Genomic DNA, 18,278 nt, shown 5'->3' on the forward strand with positions numbered 1-18,278 from the left:
CCGGTAGACGCCCTTCGTTTAGTTCTTAGTGTGTTTATCAAAGTGTTTAATCTAGTTAAGACCTATCTGATTATCTGTCTATCTATTAGCAGTAGGTTTGATCACCTAGTTGCCTGGAAAACCTAATTCCATGGTCCAACTGGCAAGGTGATATACGTCCTTGACGATCACAAACAGAGGGATGCACCACCCGCCCGAATTGACATATTTAATAACTATAGCCTATTCACGATTGCTAGGCTGGACAGACTTTGCTTTGCTGCGTCGATCGGCGCATGTAACCACTATTGACGCGGTGATCATGCCTATCATGAAGCTAGTGTCACGGGCTAGAGCCCAGATTGATATCTCCGGCTTCGCCGGAGCAGTTACCGAGATCCAGCTCCGTTGGACCCACTATTCTGCCGCAGTACGCCGCCTAACCCGGCCTGCTTCACCGCTGTTAGGTGCCTACTCTTGTAAAGTCCTTTCTTCCTTCTTCAGCTTAGAATAGTTAATCGACAGCACCTCTACATTGAACAAGCCTAGGGGGCAGCCCCTTACAGTTATTAGCTAAAAGCATTAAAGAGGCTAGGGGAGCTAAAAGGTTACCTAAAAGGTTTCCTAAAGGGGCTAAAGTACTTAAGTTAGATTATAACTAGAGAAGCTTTTAGTAACTATAAGTATACTTAAGAGTAACGCTAGTAAAGCTATAATAAACTAATAATAGTTATTTAAGAAGTTATATAAGTTATTAAAAATATAGAAAGGTAGGTATTAATATTCCTAATAGAGTAAAGTATTAAGTTAAATAGTAGGTTAAGATTATTATACTATAATTATAAAGAGCTTATTAAGTACTAAAATAGGTAAAGCTTATTTATCTAATAGATAATTTACTACTTTATTATTTTTACTTAACTTAACACAACTTAATAGTAGTTAAAAATAAAAGCATAAAGGTTAAAGAAGATCTCTATAATAGACTAAAGGTTAGTTACTTATAAAGAGAAGAGTACTAAAGGTAAGTATTAATAAGAAAGTAGGTAGGCTTAAAAAGTAATATTATTAATAAAGTAGTAGAATCTTAAAGATAAGAAGATAATATAGTAATATTATAAGAGAAATAAAAGAACTATATATTAGCGTTATAGAAGGAGTATAGATTATTAAGAATAAAAAATAGTAAAAAATTCTCTTATAACTAGTAGTTAGTAGTTAGTATTTAGTAGTTGAATAATAGGAAATCTTATAATAAAGCATATTATATACTATACGTATAAGTAGTTATTGTTAAATAGGCTTAAAGCAGCTATTTATTATTAATATTAACTTAGTAAAAAGGTAGTTAAAAGTAACTTAGTAAAGAAAGTATTTAAAAGCTATTAAAAGCAGAGTAATCTCTTATTTACTTATATAGCGTTAAAACTCTACTCATAAAAAGGTAAGAGGTTAAGCAAAATAGTTAAAAGTGAGGTAAGTAGCTAACTTTACTATTAGTTATAAGTTAATAGGTTAAGATTAATATTAAGGGTTAAGCGTATAGTAGATACTCTTTAAATAGGAAGTAGGAGTAATTACTAAAAGCAATCTAAATAAAATAAACTATCTCTTAGGTTATATTATAACTACTTTTATTAAGTATAAGATTAGAAGCTATAAGGGCTATTATTATAATCCTACTATTACTAATACTATAGGGAGATATTACTTACTGAACAGGCTGAACTGATCCTGAAGCTCATCCCTCTTCTTGGGGGTTGACCAAGGGACTGCTGATGTATCTGCCGCCCATTTTTCGCTTGCTTTGCCATCAGAGAGCCCTTTGCAGACCTGACCAGCTGGTTTGGCAGGGGTTGAAGTGTTCTCAAGCAGCAGAGGGCTCATGAGAGGTCTAGCCATACTGACAGGCCACAAACCAGTCTATTTCCAGCCACTGATGATGTTCTTGCTTGTCAGGGCTGCCTTACGCGCCTTGCCATAGCATATAACGAAATTTCTCTTGCCCACAACTGTACCAGCATCCTATTCAGCCAGCAATCCAAGCTCCTTCTTGTATGCTGCCTTGAGGGGCCCAAAAACCGACTGATCAAGTGGCTGAAGGACGTGTGACGTGTGTGCTGGCAAGAACAGCAGATGTATCTTGTTCCTGAAGCATGTATACATAAAAGCAGTAGTCTTATGGCTTCCATGACCATCTAAGATCAATAATCTAACCTCTGAGGGGTCCCCTGGCTGGGTTGAAGGGATAAAGACCTCTGTTAACCACTTAACAGCTGTAGAGTCTGAAGTCCACCCGTTTTCTGTAGCTGTGAACTTCCAGGATTCATATGGCGTCAGATCTAGAGGGAACCACTGCTGCTGGACATTCTTGCCCTTGTATATAACAAGTGGAGGCAGTGCCTTGCCAGTTGCAGAGATACACTCGATCAGAGATGTCCAAGCATGCGATCCAGGCTGTTTCTTGCGGATAGAACGAGTTTCTGATGATCCAAGAACAAGCCCATTTGATCCTCTGCCTTCTAGAATACCAGTCTCATCTATATTGTATCGATTGGAGGCCTTGATGGCTATGATCTCAGGTATGGCGAGGTGTTTGAACCATTGCCTGATTACATTAGTTGAAGCTCTATTGATGCGCTGGGAATCGATTGCTCTGCTTCTTTGGACCCTTACAGATGGGTTTCTCTTAATAAAAGCCTGCACCCAGTTCTTTCCAAGAGGCTGGGAGTCTCCATGGACCTATAGGATGCGTTCAGCAAAGTCCTTGAGTTGTTGATGGGTTGGAGGCAGGCCTAGGGCAGCCTGAATTCGAACCCATTCAGCTAGGTGGCTTTCCTGGGTTGGAGAAAGCCTTTGCAGATCAGAAAAGGCAATATCTCGTGGCTGAGCCCCTTGAATTCGACGTAGCAGAGTGGTCTTTGGCACACCATACTGTAATGAAGCTTTTCGTAGGCTAGTACCGGTTGCGATAGCCTCAAGTGCCTGAGAAACTTCATCTTCGGTATAATCAACCATCATGTAGTTATTATGCTTCGTAGAAAGTTTGGTAACGATTGAGTAAAGAATGGTGAAGTTATTCAAGTTTGGAAGTGGCGGTGTGCATTTTCGATGAGGCATTTTGGGGTGGTCCGGAAGTGGGTGTGGGACGTTACTAGTTTGATCCCGCTGTGATACAATTAATAGTCGTTGATCGACTCGCGTGGTGTGGGAAGCTCTCGGTAGTAATCAACCTCAGGATCTCTTATCTTACATTTCAACGGAATATTCAGCCATAACAATGCCTCTGCCACGATATACATACACCGGCCCCACCGACCACACTATCATCCCTGACCGTAGCAGTGTCAAGGGTAAATCAGTCATCATCACCGGCGGTGCGAATGGCATGGGAGAGGCGTGCGTGCGTGCGTTTGTTGCAGCTGGTGCATTTGTTACATTTGGTGATGTAAACTTGAGGGGCGAGGTTATTGAAAAAGAGTTGAACGCTAATGCCGAGTGTTCTGCTTTTGTAAAGTGCGACATCAGGGACTGGGACCAGCAAAAGCAATTGTTTGAAACGGCAAAGAGCCGAAGCCCTTAAAGGAGCATAGACATTGTGATCGCTAATGCTGGGATCAGCCGAAGTTCTGGCGACAGTCTTTGGAACCTAGAAGATCCCAACGAACAGCCAACGAAGCCAGATCTCAACATCGTAAATGTCAATCTCATGGGGTCCTTGTACACGTGGAAGCTTGCAGTTCACTACTTCAGAATGCAGCCAGATACCGAGGAGCGGGACAGATGTTTCATCATCACGGGCAGCATGGTGGGCTGGATAGATTCTCCTGGTAATTGGGAGTACACAGCAACAAAGTACGGGCTTCATGGCTTTATGAGAACCGTGAGACGCTCCAGCTGGGAACAATGCATCAGAATCACCTACGTTGCCCCCTGCTGGATCAGAAGCGCGATTAGGACTGCCGACTATGAAAAGTGGTTGATCGATCACGGAGTCGAATTTGGCGAACAGGAAGACGTTGCAAACTCCATGATGAGAGTTGCCTGCGACAAAACCATCAACGGTAAGTGTAATTGGTCATTTGAAGATTTCCATCTCAGCTTCTAATAGCAGTAGGGCGTTCTTTAATGATAACTCCTCGATTAATTGCGAAAGAGGGTTACATGGACATCGACCGGGATGACTACAAGGATGTTCCCGAGGACAGCTATCTGAAAAGACTTCAAGAGTCTCAGCTGATCATCATTGAAGACCAGTGGAGAGATAATTACAACGTGAGAATCTACAAAGATTAAGGATTCACATGCCACAATCGAAAATCCGAATTTGAACTCTCTATTGGAAGCAAGACCGACCGTAACATAACATTCTCAGATGTTATGTTCAAAAATATACACAGCTACGTTTTTTTCCAAGGCTGTTCTTCAGGAGATGTGCTAGCGCTTTACACAACATTTTCACTAGGCAATTACTTCTTACCTTTAATCCACTTTTAAATTATCGATCCTCACATACATGAGTTTCCTCAAAAGTGACTAGCACCTTGTTTTAGAAAAGGACCAAAGAAATATGCATTCATGACATGCTTGTCAAACGTCTTTATCTTTATAATACCAAACCCAGGTCTTTTATTTCCACACGGACCTCTAGTCATCTTCATGACCTATTAACACACCCCAGGCGCTCTTGATCGCTGGATCTTTCAACCCCTTAGTTTCCCCCTTCAGTAGCCAGATATCATGATTCTTATGAGCATCTTCCCAGCCACTCCGATCTTTATCCTTGTGCTCTACTCTAATATCGCTGCCCATAGCTCCCCACATGCCCAACTTGTCACGATAGCGCCACTGGACGACTGGTGGAGGCCAAATGCTATACGCTCGTAACTGATCACTCTTGATCATGTCGTTCATAATCACGTCGACCGGAAGGTTGAGGTCAAACCCACTTCGCAGCAAAAGTTTGGCGGCACCTCGAGCACTCACAGCATACGCGCCGGTACAAGCCATGCCGCCAGCTCTGCGCAACATGCGACGGCCACCTTTGACACCCACTCCATGCCACTCTCCATGCTCTCCACTTGTGTATGGATCGTCGTATTTGACCTTCTCTGATTTCCACGGGTCGCCGTCAGCGCAGTGGCCGAAGGTAATCAAATCCCACATGTTGCTGTGCCACGGATCTACCTGAGCCTGTTCTTCGGAGCTTCGCGTCGGGTTGAGGCCAAGCAGCCCAGTTCCATTCAAAAGACCTGGCAAATGGGATGCTGCGAGGCGCATGACGTCTTTGATATGGATGTCCCAGGTGACGTCGTCTTCCATGATCAAGACAGTCTCCACGTCTGTGTGCAGCAGACCTCTCCATACCTAACAAATCACTTGTCAGCAGGTTTGGCATGGGTTTCATACGGCCAGGGGTTCGAACATTTGCGTGAGATCGCCAACATCCTTTTTCGCCAGCCGATAAAGCCTGGCCAGGTTCAGTATTGGGGATACTGCTGGGTGGTAGTCCAACTTCTCCTAGTCGACTTCCGTTGACCCCTTCAACGATCTGGATGTCAATCTTCGATAGGAAACTTTGGACAGTGGCGGCATCGGCTTTATCTTGTCGAATTGGTAGACTGATCATCTGGATGGAGCCAAAGCCCAGAGTGCGGTTGGCTGCAGCGTTCACGGCGAGGACAATCGGCGGCTGCGATCCTGTTTTAGCGGCGGAGACGAGAATGATAACAAATACTGTCGCAAGAACTGCTAGCAATAAGCGCCGGTTGCTGAATAAACGGGCTGGAACATGTTCTCTCATAATCTTGAAGATGTTGCGGTCGAGGAAGGCCGGTCTTTGCGATTCGTAGATAGGTCTGAGAGATGACTGTGACGCCGAAGACAAACGAGGAAGATCCTCAGACTCCTTTGAACCAGCCCACGGGCTTGCTCGAGACATTCTCACTTCGGTAGATCCGATCTTCACGTCTTCGGCTCGAAATTGTTGATGTTGTCAGTTCATGAGATGTGAGGGACCTTGCCAGGGTGCTTCCTGTTCGTACCAATGTGACCGGATAAAAGAGGAAACACAATCGAAAAATCAGAAAGTAGAGGAATCTGCGTCTCAAGGCTTTCAGGGCACCGAGTCAACGTCTTGTCGCACGTAATCAAACTATGTAACTAGCAAAGCCTGCCTTCCTATTTGCTAATAACGCGAAGAACCATGACAGGCCAAACAGACGGGCCAAACGGGAGGGTGCATAAGAGGTGTTGAGCATGTACTACATCCGTCAGGATAACTGGATCAGCTTCTCGAGATTACAAGCTAGTTACCCCTTGAGGATCGTGTGCCCGAAATGTCCCCCATCCTCAGCTGCAGAGACCTTCAATTTGCCCCAGGCCTGCATCGCCTCGTACCATGCGACGAAGCTGCTGTGGTCAGGTACGAGCAAAAGGCAGCGGCTAGAGCATTGCGTTCTGGACCCTTCGCAGGGGCAGTCTTTCGATATGTCACGCGTGGGTTTCGACAAGTTCGTGAAGCTTATCTTCGAATCTAAGCTGCGTGGAGCCGCCCTATGTGATCGGGCAACGGCTGTGGATACGACGGCAGGGGTTGATGTTATTGCAAAGTCTTCCGATTTGGTAGCTCTCGGAATCGAGCCGAATGCGGCTGCCTGCAGCACTGCCACAGAGACCTTGTCTAGAACGTTATCGGTAAAAGGCTGGGCAAAGAAAACCAAAAGCCTTGTCATTGCCATAGCATCCAGGCGAAGACCTCACATGCGGTGGTGGGGCCGATCACGTTACGGATACATACCGCGTTTACAGTGATTGGCCGCAGCTGCTATGTAAGTAGACACGGATAAATGTACGATTTCTTTCAAGGGACTGGAGCCAAGACTGTGGTGGACAACGGACAAGGTGCCTATGTAATGGATGTCCAAAATGCAGCTACACACATAAGAGATCAATCATTAAGGTCTCCTGCTTTCTCCTATGTTGCAAATGCAAATCCATCGGACTGTTCTTTCAATGCAACGCAAATCGAGCCCCAGGCGGCAAACTGCGAAGAAGAAAACTTAGAAGGGAAGAAAGATGCGCCAGCACACATGCAAATGGACTGTGCTTTACTGTCATGTCAGCCCACACGGAGGACACGAGACCCTACAACTTTTGACAGCAGATGTTCAAGTTGCCCCAGAACCACTAAAAAGACCACGTGGGCCGCAGAGATTACCAAAAGTTCCCCGACACGAGCTCCGCCATCCGAAGGTGGTCGAGAACGAGCGTGCTTATCCGCCGAGCGTCCACCATTTAAAGGGCTTAATTTCCAGACACCCTTCACGGTGAATTGCTGAGACCCGGTAACTCTTTAAGTGTTTTCCAGGGATAGAGTATTTTGCACGATGCGCTAGACACATGGAATATTCTTAGCATGAAGACTACCTAAATGAAAAGCAGCTCCTGACGCTGCAGGCGCGCACCATTACATGCATATCGACAATCGTAAGACCACCGTGCTGAATCGAAGACTTAACTGCGAGCCTCGGCGTGGCCACCCGAAGTGCCGGGTTGCCGGCCCACCTTGGCGCCGCGCCGGGCAACGCGCCGAGCGCCGGTCGGAGCGACCATGTGGAAAGTTCGGCCACGCGTCATACAAAGGGCCAAGTGCCATGATGAAGTCATCGTGGAGCAAAGCCTTTTCAAGCTGACGCGTTTCCGCACCAGTTTTGGCCATCGCCACGACACGTATAAGATGAACTGCAAAGAGACAGTATGATTTGATAGTGCGGCAAGTAGTGTAAGTTTCTCCATAGCCTCAGTTCTCCTTGCAGTGCAATCAAGAAGACATTTCTGCCGAAACTTTTTTTCTGTTCATCCCGACGATCCATTTTTGTGTTGCCTGTCTCACGGTAGGAGATTATCAAGGTTTGACAACCAACGTGCCTCTGAAAATTCAAATCCTTGAACAGCGCAATGGTAAGATTCTGCGCACTTTACAAAGATCACGTCTGACGTCGCGTCGCAGGCAAATGGACGCGGAAGACGACTCGCAACCGGTGCGATCATCGGCATAGCGATTGCGGGCTTCATCTTGGTTGCTTTTTGCGTACTATGCTGCTATTGCTGCTGCTTCAGGAAGAAACGCCAACCGCGCCAGCAAACTATCGGCGGCAGGACCAGCATGTTCTCGCGATTCACATCCGGAAAGGGTCGCGGCGGCGGTCCGCAGATGATGGAGTCTGGATACGGACAAGGCTACGGGCATGGGTATCACCATAATATTGCGCAACCCCAACCCGCATACAATTACCGATGACGAAGATTTTCAAGCCAATTGTGAGATGCCATTCCTAAGAATTAGGAGAGCAGCATTATCTGAACAACATTGACGGGAGGGAAAGTCTCAGCAATGGACACGTAGGCTAGGCTTCACATGTAATCAACGGCGATCGTAATCAAGTCGGCCAGAGAAATTTTAGATGTATACTCAGATGAGTTACTTATTTTACACTAGATACTACTCATATTCAGAAGATATGTGGCGTGAATATGATTAAATATGCTCCGTCTCGTGGGCCTGCTTTTGCTCCACAGCTTCGACTCTGCGTTCGAGATCGTGAGTCTCGACGGTGCTGCGATCCATGATAGGAACAAAGAGAGGAGCTTCCGTGAAAAGGTATCTCATCTCCTCCAAAGGACGTTTCGCGGTCTCAGGGAGGAAGCACCAGAAGAAAACAGCGTTCGTAAAATTGCATACCTGCAGACAGCACAATCAGCTTCCCGTGTTTAAAGTAGAGATTAGTTGCGCGACTTACAATGAACAGAATGTACCACCGCCAGCCGATGCCGCTCTTGTCGTCTAGCGCCACCGAGGTGGTCTGCCCAATAAGAGTGTTGAAAGCAAAGGAGGTCATGGTAGCGATCGAGACACCCTTGGAACGAGTCTTCATGTCGAAGATCTCGGCAGGGATAATCCAAGAAAGGGGCCCACAGGTAGCACTGAAGCTGAAGTTGTACAGCCAGGTCATGGCAATGAATCCCCAGGCGGCACCTCCAGTAGCATGTTCAGAACCAGGGGGAAACTTGGCTAGTAGGATTGTGGCGATGATGAAGGTGATGCAATTGCCAAGATTACCGAAGATCAGAGGCCATCGGCGACCGGTCCTGTCGACAAGCATCATACAGAGGAACTGAGCGACGAGGGCAATGACAGATGATATGGCCTGGTAGCGGAGGGTCTCGTCACCGGCAATTCCAATCTTCTCGTAAATCGCGACCGAATAGTATTGGATCGCACTGGAGATCTGGTCAGCACTACGCTTCCATTGGCTGCTTAACTCGCGGAGAGACCTACCTGACACCAGTCATTTGAATCGATGCTTGAAGAGCGCAAGCTAGGAACAGGCGACGGAAGCAAGACTTGTCAGTAAACAGCTCCTTGTAAGACTTGGCTGATCCCTCATGCTCAGTGGCAATGGACTCTTGAATCTGGTCAAACTCGGCGCGGACCCAGGCATCGTTTACATCACCATGAGCGTGCAGCTTGGCCAAAGTCTGGAGACCTTCGTCCACACGGCCGTGATCGATGAGCCAACGAGGTGATTCGGGGAAGAATAAGATCAGCAGGGCCAGAATACCACCTGGGATACACTGGATGCCGAGACTGACGCGCCATTGGTTGTTATCCGTAGGTGCAAACCCGATGTACGTCCCGTATGAGATCCAAGCGGCAGCCAGAGCACCAACCCCAAGCATGAACTGTTGCAAAGCTGTGACTCGTCCACGGATACTGGGGTGGCAAAGCTCGGCCTGGTAGAGGGGAATGATCATGGTCAAGAAACCGATACTGTGAAGAGAACGGTCAGCAGTTGTATCGCATACGCTATAGCGGAATGTTGAACCCACCCGACGCCAGCCAGAGCTCGGCCAGCATAGAGATAACCGAGATTTTGGGCAGCGGCCTGGAAAGCACCGCCGAGAACGAAGATGGCACCACCGATGAGAATAGTCATCTTACGGCCGAGCTTATCACCGGCCGGACCGGCGCAGCCGGCGCCGATGAAAGCTCCTCCGGTGAAACATGACACAACGGCACCACTTGGACAATGTCAGCTCAAGTCATTTGAGAGAGTGGCTGTCGGAATGTCGCATACATTTCCTTAGGGTCCTCGCCGAATTTGGTCTTGAACGATTGCGAAGCAATTGCAGATGCAATAACACCTAGATCGTAACCGTAGTTGAGAGAACCGAGCGAGGCGAAGACGCTCACGAGGAATTGATACCACTTGGGGGGGAGAGCCATATTGGGCTGGGTGCTGCCGAGCAGAGAAGAGCAGTTTCTGATCGCTTGCCGATGCCCGGAGGGCTTGTCCACGAGATGTCAGATTGAAAGATTTCTGGTCACGGCGGGGTACATTTGATGGTCACAACCGAACCGACTCATCAAACGGCAACGAAACTTGCAGTTGAAGCCAGAGAAGGGATCGTCGCGTCTTTATAGGATGTTCGAGTGACCGGATGGGAACATGGGGTTTGAAGCCGCGGTTTGCTTAGCGCAATCAACGGACGGGCAGGCGATTGAAGACCCCTGGCTTTATTCGCGTTTCCGCGTGCTGCCAACCCGTGGTGAGACCGCATCGGTGACGGTTGCCCCGGCCCTAGACCCCATGCCCCAGGTTGCGCTGGGATTTGGAGTCGCGCCAGTTTGCTGCTGTGACGGCCGGTTCTCCAATCCCCACACTTTTTGGGCACGCGGCACGCGGGGAAAGTTGCCAGGATGAGGTTGTGGTATGGGTGGAACGGGCCTGTTGTTCGGTTCATCAACACCGATGATGAACTCAGGTGCATCTTTTCAACCATCCGACACATTGATGGAAAGCGACGGCCTCAGTTGTTGCGATAAATCTTGTTTTTTTTCCATCTTTTTTTTTTTTTTTTTTTTTTTTTTTTTGGAGTATTATGAGGCCCAATGCTTTTATGCCGTCATGTTTGGGGGTTATGAAATTCTGTTGGTTCCAAGGTGTTCGCGAACGGGAAAGATCATCTCGCGCCATCATTACTCAGATCCACAGAGTTCACAGTTTCGTTCCTCATATTCGGACGTGCAGATACACACTACACATGGGCTCGTAGGGGCTCTGCGAAGCATACGCGCAAAATTCATATGGCTCAATCACTTCGGCAAAAGCTGCTGTTTTGCTTCGCTCTATTGCGACAGGACTGTCTGCCCACAAGAGATTGGAGGAGAATCAAGCTTCATTGATGTTAGCTTCATGCCGTATGCGCCCCAATCACCACCCTGCGCCGGCCTGTCGAAACCCCACACTTGGCCCTCCCTCCCCAGCCTCCTCAATCGGCCCCCTCTCGACCGTTTCCGAGAAAGTCCTCTTTCTGTTGATAGCTTAATTCCATCACCCTTGGCACTTGGCATCCCATGCCCATCCGCCAAGTCAGGACGCGCGCCTGAAACGGTTTGTGACCTGATCGATTTTAGCAAATAACATTCGCAGTCATAATTCCCAGCTAGAGAGCGGAAGAGACAACATGGTTACTCAGGTTGAAGACATGGGTGCTGGCCACACACTTCATCGACAGACCAATCTGTGTCTCATGAAGCCCACCTCCCCACTTCGAGACCATGCACCCGCGTTGTTATCAACTTTCTCCGCATGGTATCGTCTATGATTCGTGCGCCTGTTCCATCATTTACAATGTCTAGAGCCGCGCTCTCCTCCCCTCACTACTGGATCACTTTGCCGAGGATTCAATGTGGGCTGGGCCCACCCCGCTCACTCCAGGCCCATCTTCAAGGAGCTCAGCACGAACGTCGCGGGAATAGATCCGAGAACTGCGTGGTCTGACGGCTGATGCGCAATCCCTTCACTGCCGGCCCAATATCTTGCTCTGCTGCTTTTCTGCCGTTGGCTTCCGTGACCCTGTTGCTTCACCGCTTGCCCCCGCCCTGGCGACTTCATATTCGGCCTCGATCCGGAACCGTCAGGTAAACAGACCACGTTCATTTCCACCACTCATCGGACGGCTACCCTTTTGTGCATAAAGTTCTCAGCTAGAGTGAGAAACATTGGTGCGCTCACAGGAGTACACGGTTCGGATCAAACACACCATTTGGCGCAATCATGGCTACCTTCACCAAGATCGCAGAGGATGCCCGCCCTAGCATCTCTGTGAATCCCAACCACCCAATCGCGCGCATTGATGACAACACTTATGGCGGCTTCACGGAGTAAGCATGGCTGCTGCGCCGCTCCCTCCCGCAAACCCGGACTTCAAGTTTTATTGATACGTGCGCCACAGGCACATGGGACGCTGCATCTACGGTGGCATTTACGACCCCGGCAACCCACTCTCCGATGAGAATGGCTTCCGCAAGGATGTCATTGAAGCTGTGAAGGAGCTGAACTGCCCTGTCATGCGCTATCCTGGCGGCAACTTTTGCGCCACCTACCACTGGATTGATGGCGTTGGACCTAAAGAGAAACGACCCAAGAGGTATGCGAAATCCCTTTCCGTGGAGTTTCCCCAACTCCAGGTTCGCAACACGGAATACATTGGATCCTAGAGAGTTGGTGTGCAACGGTGGCTAATGTTGAATTGACGTTAGGCCTGAGTTGGCTTGGATCGGCGTCGAGTCTAATGAGTTCGGAACGGACGAGTTCATGAAGTGGTGCGAGGTCGTCGGCGCAGAGCCCTACCTGGCTCTCAACTTTGGTACTGGCACGCTCGACGAGGGTACGTCAATCATCCACTTTGCAAATTCCGTTTTCGACAATAGTTTGCTAAAAATTGAGTCAACTGTGCAGCGCTCGCGTGGCTTGAGTATTGCAACTCCGACAGGGACACATACTACGCCAACCTACGGCGTCAAAACGGCCGTGAAAAGCCTTACAATGTGAGTGAATCACATCATCCATGCAAGAGCAGGACGCTCAATCAGATTCCAGGTCAAGTACTGGGCGCTGGGCAATGAGATGTGGGGTCCCTGGCAGGTTGGCCAAATGACCAAGGAGGATTACGCCAAGCAGGCCTACCAATGGGCCAAAGCTATGAAGCTCCTCGATCCCTCGATCGAGCTGATTCTCTGTGGTGAAACTGGCTTCAGCAGCTGGGACACGTATGTCATCAAGGAGTGCATCACGTGGAGCATGCACGGCCTTGGCGGCAGCACTACTGCCTCGTTGATTGACATGCACAGTATTCACCTTTACACTGCTTCAAACGACCATCTCAAGAATGCTACTGCTCCACGAGCTGCGGAGCGCGCAATCGAAATCACAGGAGGCCTCATCGACTTGGCCCGTATTGAAAACAAAGTTCCCCCGACATGCAAGAGACAGAAGATCTGCTTCGATGAGTGGAACGTATGGGATCCTGTCCGAGCTCCGGGTGAAGAGGGCGGTGAGGAGTCGTAAGTCGGAGATCCCGTCGCGAATATGTGCCGTCATTAACACGGAATTCAGTTACACGCTGTCGGATGCCCTAGCTGTTGGTGTCTGGCTGAATGTGTTTGTGCGTCAAGCCAAGTACATTGGTATGGCCAACATCGCCCAGTCCGTCAACGTCATATCGCCGTTGATGACCACCAAAGAGGGTATCACCAAGCAAACCACGTGGTGGCCTCTGTTGCTCTTCAGCAAGTACATGAGAGGTCAAGTCATTGCGACCAATGTTCGGTCTCCAGAATATGAGGGACCCACTGAGCCCAACTGGATCAGAGGTGCTATCGAAACACCTTACCTAGACGTCAGTGCCACGATCGATGATAATGGCTACATCAATCTGGCAGTAGTCAATGTTCACGAGACCAAGAGTTTCATCACGGACTTAGACGGCATTACATCCGGTGCTGAGGTCGATGTCTACACTGTTACTGGTGACAGCGTCACACTCGTCAACACAGGCGACAAAAACCCCGTTGGGATCGTTGAAGGCAAGTGGGACGGCAAGGGGGCGTATGAGTTTGTGAAAGCATCTGTTACTCTACTGAGATGGAAAGCTTAAGATAGGAACATGTTATAGATGTACATATCGGATTCAGCGTAGGGTCATCCGACATCTCGCGTGTCGCGAGATCGTGTGCATTGGCTCCGAAAGGGAGAGGGCCAATTGTCAGGGCCGTTGTCACGTAGACCTTTAGGACAATAGCGACACTCGTGACCTGATTCGGTTCATTATTCACAGCTTTTGATGCTGTCAAATCCTTTCCACCGCCTCCAAACGCTCGGCGTAGGTGGTGTGTGTATGTACTTTCTGTTCCAGATGTTTCTGTCTCCAGCAGCGGTCTCAATCTACTCTCAAATGATATTGGCGTAACAGAACAGAGGACTATTAGGTTTGCATGAAGCACACGTCGCCATGACCAAACGCAGGCGTGATGGTGATTTGGACAAAGGCGTACATTCTGACCGCAAACCGTCTTCTTCCCAGCGGACTGCCCGAAGCTCGCTCTCAGTCCACAGCGGTCTAGTAGCGACGTTTCATCTAAAAAAAGACCCACTCGCTTTCACTGGTTTCTGCCTTTTAAGCGGATGTGCCTCCGTGTTCAGTACAAAGTCATCTAGGCTTATGAGATCGGGCGGTGAAAATATAAGATAGAAATACTTCAGGGTTTCTGACAACCAAAAGCTCTGTCACGTTGAATAGTTAGCATAGTTCGCAACTCAGCTTACTTTTTGAGACATCGAACTCACCTCCATCGAGTCTAATTTCTGCGTTTTGCCTTCCGCTGTTACGTCGGCGATGGCGGAGTTCGCAAACGGTGTCTCGGTAGCCTTTACAATGGACTGGAACATTGTCCAGGCAATCTCCTGATACTCGCGGTCGCCCGTCATTCTGTACAAAAGAAAGATGCTTTCGATTGCCTCCGGACGGAGGATATATCGAGGGTCACGGGCGTGAGAGAACCCCTTCCTCAAGTTCCCGTCTCCCTCGCGCTTCCAGCGTTCATCATCCCACGGACACTTGTTCAACGAGGGACATGTGACCATGCCAAAAATCTCGGGCATTAGTCCCGTGGGAAATGAAGAGTAGGCCCAGGCACACCCGCGCGCCAGTCTCTTGGCCAAGCCCACATGCTCCTTGATGCCGAACAACTTGCCACCCAGGCCAAACATACCGCCGACAAAACAGGACAAATGCTGGCTCTCGGGGTTTCGTCTCACCCCGTTCTCGACAAAGGCCGTCCCGGGAAACAAAATATCTTCACCTCCCGGAAGCATTGGTCGAAATAGTAGGTGTTGTTGAGCAATTTTCATGGCGTCACGGTACATCTTGTCGTAGGCAGGATCAGTCCCGCCAAGCAAGGCATACATCTTGGGTATGTACTCATAGAGAGAGTCAGCGAGCGCGCCTAGGGTGAATTCGTTGTGGTTAACGACAGATTCGTCGCGAAAGTTGATCAAGGCCGGCCACATTCCGGGCAGTTGGCTCTCGTGTTGTGTTCGTTCTAGAAAGAGCTTAACTCTTTCGATCGCATCGAAGTACTTCGGTTCGCCAGTCAGCTGAGAAAGCCTAGTGAACTCGAGAGACAGAGAACAAGGCGAGGCTGATGGATCGTTCGTGCCCGCGATAAGCTCCCCGCTCTTTGCTGCTTTGAAGTCTAACCAGAATGGAGGCATGCGATTAGGGGTGTCGAAGGCAGCATAAAGCATATCCCCTAGTTGGATGGCCTTGGCTAGTAGCACTGGTTCGCCGCTGAGGTCATAGGCACTGAGAAGGCCACCAAGATGGCGAATAGTTGTCTCAAAGACGTTGACGGACGTTTCGACCGTGTTATCCCAATCAATCTTTGCGATGGACGCCAAGGCCAGCCCGAACTCATCGTGTAGATCCATTATCCATAAGGTATCGAGAGCGTCAACGAGAGTAGCTGCGTAGCCTCCGAAGGTGTTCTTGCCCTTGGCAGAGACGGGCGTAAGCTCGTCATACTCCCAGGCGTATTTCTTGTAGCTCTCCCAGCTCCTGACAAATGTTTCTCGAACTGCAGCTCGCCGTGAGTCAGACGTCGCATCGTTTGGTTGGCCGCGCTTCGCGCTGGGCGTGAATTGGACTCGTGGAAGTTCCTTCGGTGGTTCGGTCGGGAGGTGGTGCATCGATTCTGGAGCAATCGCATATTTGTGTTGATGGCTCGCCCAATCGTAGCTACTTTGCGCAATGGGAATGTTGCCATACTTTGGCCTCGGTCGGTGGTCGGAGGGTTGTAAAGTGTTGAAGAGCAGGAAGCCGAAGAGAATGGCGCCGATGATGATGGAGCGCCGCTGTCGTCGAGTAGCCATGTTGTCACATCGAGGATGGTGCCAGTGTTCGCTCAAAGCTTGCTGCAGTATGTAAGCTTAGGCTCCCTAATTAGACCAGTCCATAGCTTTAGAAACCAGCCCCATGGCCCTCGGCGCGGAGCTTGGGGCCAGCTTTCCCCCGTCCCATGGGGCTGTTTGTCTCAGGAGTCAGGAGTCGCAGGAGCTGTGACGTGGCGCCCAATAGCAAACAGACAGCTGGGCCATTTTGTGTAGGAACTGCAGCCAATAATGCTGGAGCTTCGTGTTCGAGGGTCTTCGTCCAAGGTGCAAATCAGGCGAGCGGAGAAAAAAATGTCGGCCGGGGTGGTGCTGGAGTCAATGCTGCCGGCTTCCGCGCTACTTAAATACAGCCGGCCAGTCTCCAGCGTCTCAGAGAGTTAGCTGTAGTAACTTAACAAGGGACACGCCAGATGATTCGGTCATTCTCGTTTTCTTTAAGCCAGCCTCTTGTCGGTTCAATAAGAAATATTTCGAGATTTTGTTTGCCCCAATTTTAAACCCTGGGCCTCTATTTTGGACAGTCTACCACGACTGTACGCCATCCTGTGTCACAATCTTGCCAACATCGCCATCTCTGTCACCTTCTATGACTTTCTTGATCAGCTCGCCGCCCTTCCTTGGTTCTCCAGCTCCCATTTTCTTGAGCAACTCAGGATTGCCCCCCAAGCCAGTAGCCAGGAATCCTGGCGAAATCCCCCAAACCTTGACGCCGTCCTGCTCGAAGAGATAATGCCAACTCAACATCACCATGTTTAATGCAACCTTGCTTGAACGGTAGCCCATCGGCGTTGGGCCCTTCGGCCATCCCGCAGGAGTTGTTATCTTGCCCAAGTGCGGCATGAGACCATGGCTCGCGATGGCGGTGAGATTGGAAAGACCACTGGTGACAAAGAGGAGACGCGGATCTGATGATTTCAGTAGCAAAGGTGCGAAAGCGTGTGTAATGACGTGGGCACCCGAGGTGTTGACGTCGTACGCCTTGTTAAAGGACTCGCGGACAGCGGCGATGTCATTGGCGCGGGCGACGATGGTACTGTCGAATGAGGCCCCTGTAGTTGCAATGTCCATGTCAGCTCTCGCAAGGGTCCCGTAAGGTCGAATAAGTTCTCACCAGCATTGTTGACCAGTATATCAACAACTCCATGTTCATCGCTGATTTTCTGGAAAGCTTTTGAGATGGAGTCGTCGCTGGTGACCTCGATCTGCAGGGGCTGCAAAGAGCTCGGGGTAGCAGGGTATTCATCCTTGAGCCGAGCAATGGCTTCATCTCCCTTGTCCGGCGATCTTGATCCTAATATGATGTGATATGGCCTGCCAGACTCGAGAAGCTGCTTTACAGTCTCATATCCAATGCCGGTGTTGGCACCAGTAATGAACACAATCCGCTTGGTGGACATCGTAGGTAGCTGAAGCAGATTGAGCGTTCCGCGAAGCGTCTTGATGATGTGACTATCATAAGAAATGTGAATAAATGACAATTCGATTGTTGCCGCCTCTTGTTTTCTTCGTTCTTTGGATAGAATGAGTCCGATAAGAACCATTTTAAGCATGCACGAGTAAACGAGCAACCTAACTCTGCCTTATCACACCATCGCATTTTGGAGCTCGCGCCCGGATTTAAGCTTCTAGGCTCGCATCAAGCCGAACCTCTCTGGGCGGTCTCTCGCTTCTCCCATCCGCCAGTATAAAATACAGGCTCCAGCGACGCACATTAAGGGAGAACAGCGTTTGGCGGTCAAAACTCATGTTTTTAATCTCAAGAAGATAGAGCAGCTGTCAACACAGCACCCATCAACGTTATGGTCGAATTGGGGCGGGGACCTGACGATGCAAGTCTCCCACCTGTGCGACCGTCGGGACTGCTTTAAGCCCGACCACCTATTAGACGAGACAGCCCAACGCAATAACTCTCGTTAAGGCTGCCCCGGCCCGATTTACTGCGGTGACCACGGCCACCTCATTGTCAACTCAGCGCCCATGAAGCCCCTTGTCTTAGACTCA

General features: G+C 49.2%; 7 protein-coding genes across 7 annotated transcripts; 3 read left to right on the forward strand and 4 right to left on the reverse strand.

Annotated features, from left to right (window-relative positions):
- Positions 1-3,259: 3,259 nt before the first annotated feature.
- adhA-1 (5'-hydroxyaverantin dehydrogenase) lies at positions 3,260-4,275 on the forward strand (the record flags this gene model as incomplete). The annotated part of the gene is made up of 3 exons (XM_037321118.1): positions 3,260-3,378; positions 3,601-4,043; positions 4,097-4,275. 3 exons carry the CDS (start codon positions 3,260-3,262, stop codon positions 4,273-4,275), a joined length of 741 nt encoding a protein of 246 aa, XP_037179388.1.
- A 351-nt stretch (positions 4,276-4,626) lies between these two features.
- On the reverse strand, positions 4,627-5,920 carry COLGALT1-0 (Procollagen galactosyltransferase 1; the record flags this gene model as incomplete). Its single annotated transcript, XM_037321119.1, has 2 exons — positions 4,627-5,346; positions 5,405-5,920. 2 exons carry the CDS (start codon positions 5,918-5,920, stop codon positions 4,627-4,629), a joined length of 1,236 nt encoding a protein of 411 aa, XP_037179382.1.
- Positions 5,921-8,076: 2,156 nt separating this feature from the next.
- CGCA056_v005869 (uncharacterized protein) lies at positions 8,077-8,244 on the forward strand (the record flags this gene model as incomplete). Its single annotated transcript, XM_037321120.1, has 1 exon — positions 8,077-8,244. The coding sequence occupies one exon, from the start codon at positions 8,077-8,079 to the stop codon at positions 8,242-8,244; it is 168 nt and encodes a 55-aa protein (XP_037179414.1).
- Positions 8,245-8,518: 274 nt separating this feature from the next.
- mfs1-6 (MFS glucose transporter mfs1) lies at positions 8,519-10,267 on the reverse strand (the record flags this gene model as incomplete). Its single annotated transcript, XM_037321121.1, has 5 exons — positions 8,519-8,722; positions 8,781-9,261; positions 9,320-9,811; positions 9,871-10,062; positions 10,119-10,267. 5 exons carry the CDS (start codon positions 10,265-10,267, stop codon positions 8,519-8,521), a joined length of 1,518 nt encoding a protein of 505 aa, XP_037180270.1.
- A 1,834-nt stretch (positions 10,268-12,101) lies between these two features.
- Positions 12,102-13,983, forward strand: abfC (putative alpha-L-arabinofuranosidase C; the record flags this gene model as incomplete). The annotated part of the gene is made up of 6 exons (XM_037321122.1): positions 12,102-12,208; positions 12,280-12,474; positions 12,587-12,714; positions 12,786-12,874; positions 12,927-13,390; positions 13,443-13,983. The coding sequence occupies 6 exons, from the start codon at positions 12,102-12,104 to the stop codon at positions 13,981-13,983; spliced, it is 1,524 nt and encodes a 507-aa protein (XP_037180269.1).
- Positions 13,984-14,535: 552 nt separating this feature from the next.
- Positions 14,536-16,256, reverse strand: mns1B-2 (putative mannosyl-oligosaccharide alpha-1,2-mannosidase 1B; the record flags this gene model as incomplete). The annotated part of the gene is made up of 3 exons (XM_037321123.1): positions 14,536-14,539; positions 14,584-14,609; positions 14,673-16,256. 3 exons carry the CDS (start codon positions 16,254-16,256, stop codon positions 14,536-14,538), a joined length of 1,614 nt encoding a protein of 537 aa, XP_037180272.1.
- Positions 16,257-16,799: 543 nt separating this feature from the next.
- Positions 16,800-17,674, reverse strand: tropE-7 (Short-chain dehydrogenase/reductase tropE; the record flags this gene model as incomplete). Its single annotated transcript, XM_037321124.1, has 2 exons — positions 16,800-17,326; positions 17,389-17,674. The coding sequence occupies 2 exons, from the start codon at positions 17,672-17,674 to the stop codon at positions 16,800-16,802; spliced, it is 813 nt and encodes a 270-aa protein (XP_037180271.1).
- Positions 17,675-18,278: the final 604 nt, after the last annotated feature.

Source organism: Colletotrichum aenigma, assembly GCF_013390185.1.
Source record: "Colletotrichum aenigma strain Cg56 chromosome Unknown KSG_Cg56_contig04, whole genome shotgun sequence".
Taxonomy (NCBI): Eukaryota; Fungi; Ascomycota; class Sordariomycetes; order Glomerellales; family Glomerellaceae; genus Colletotrichum; species Colletotrichum aenigma.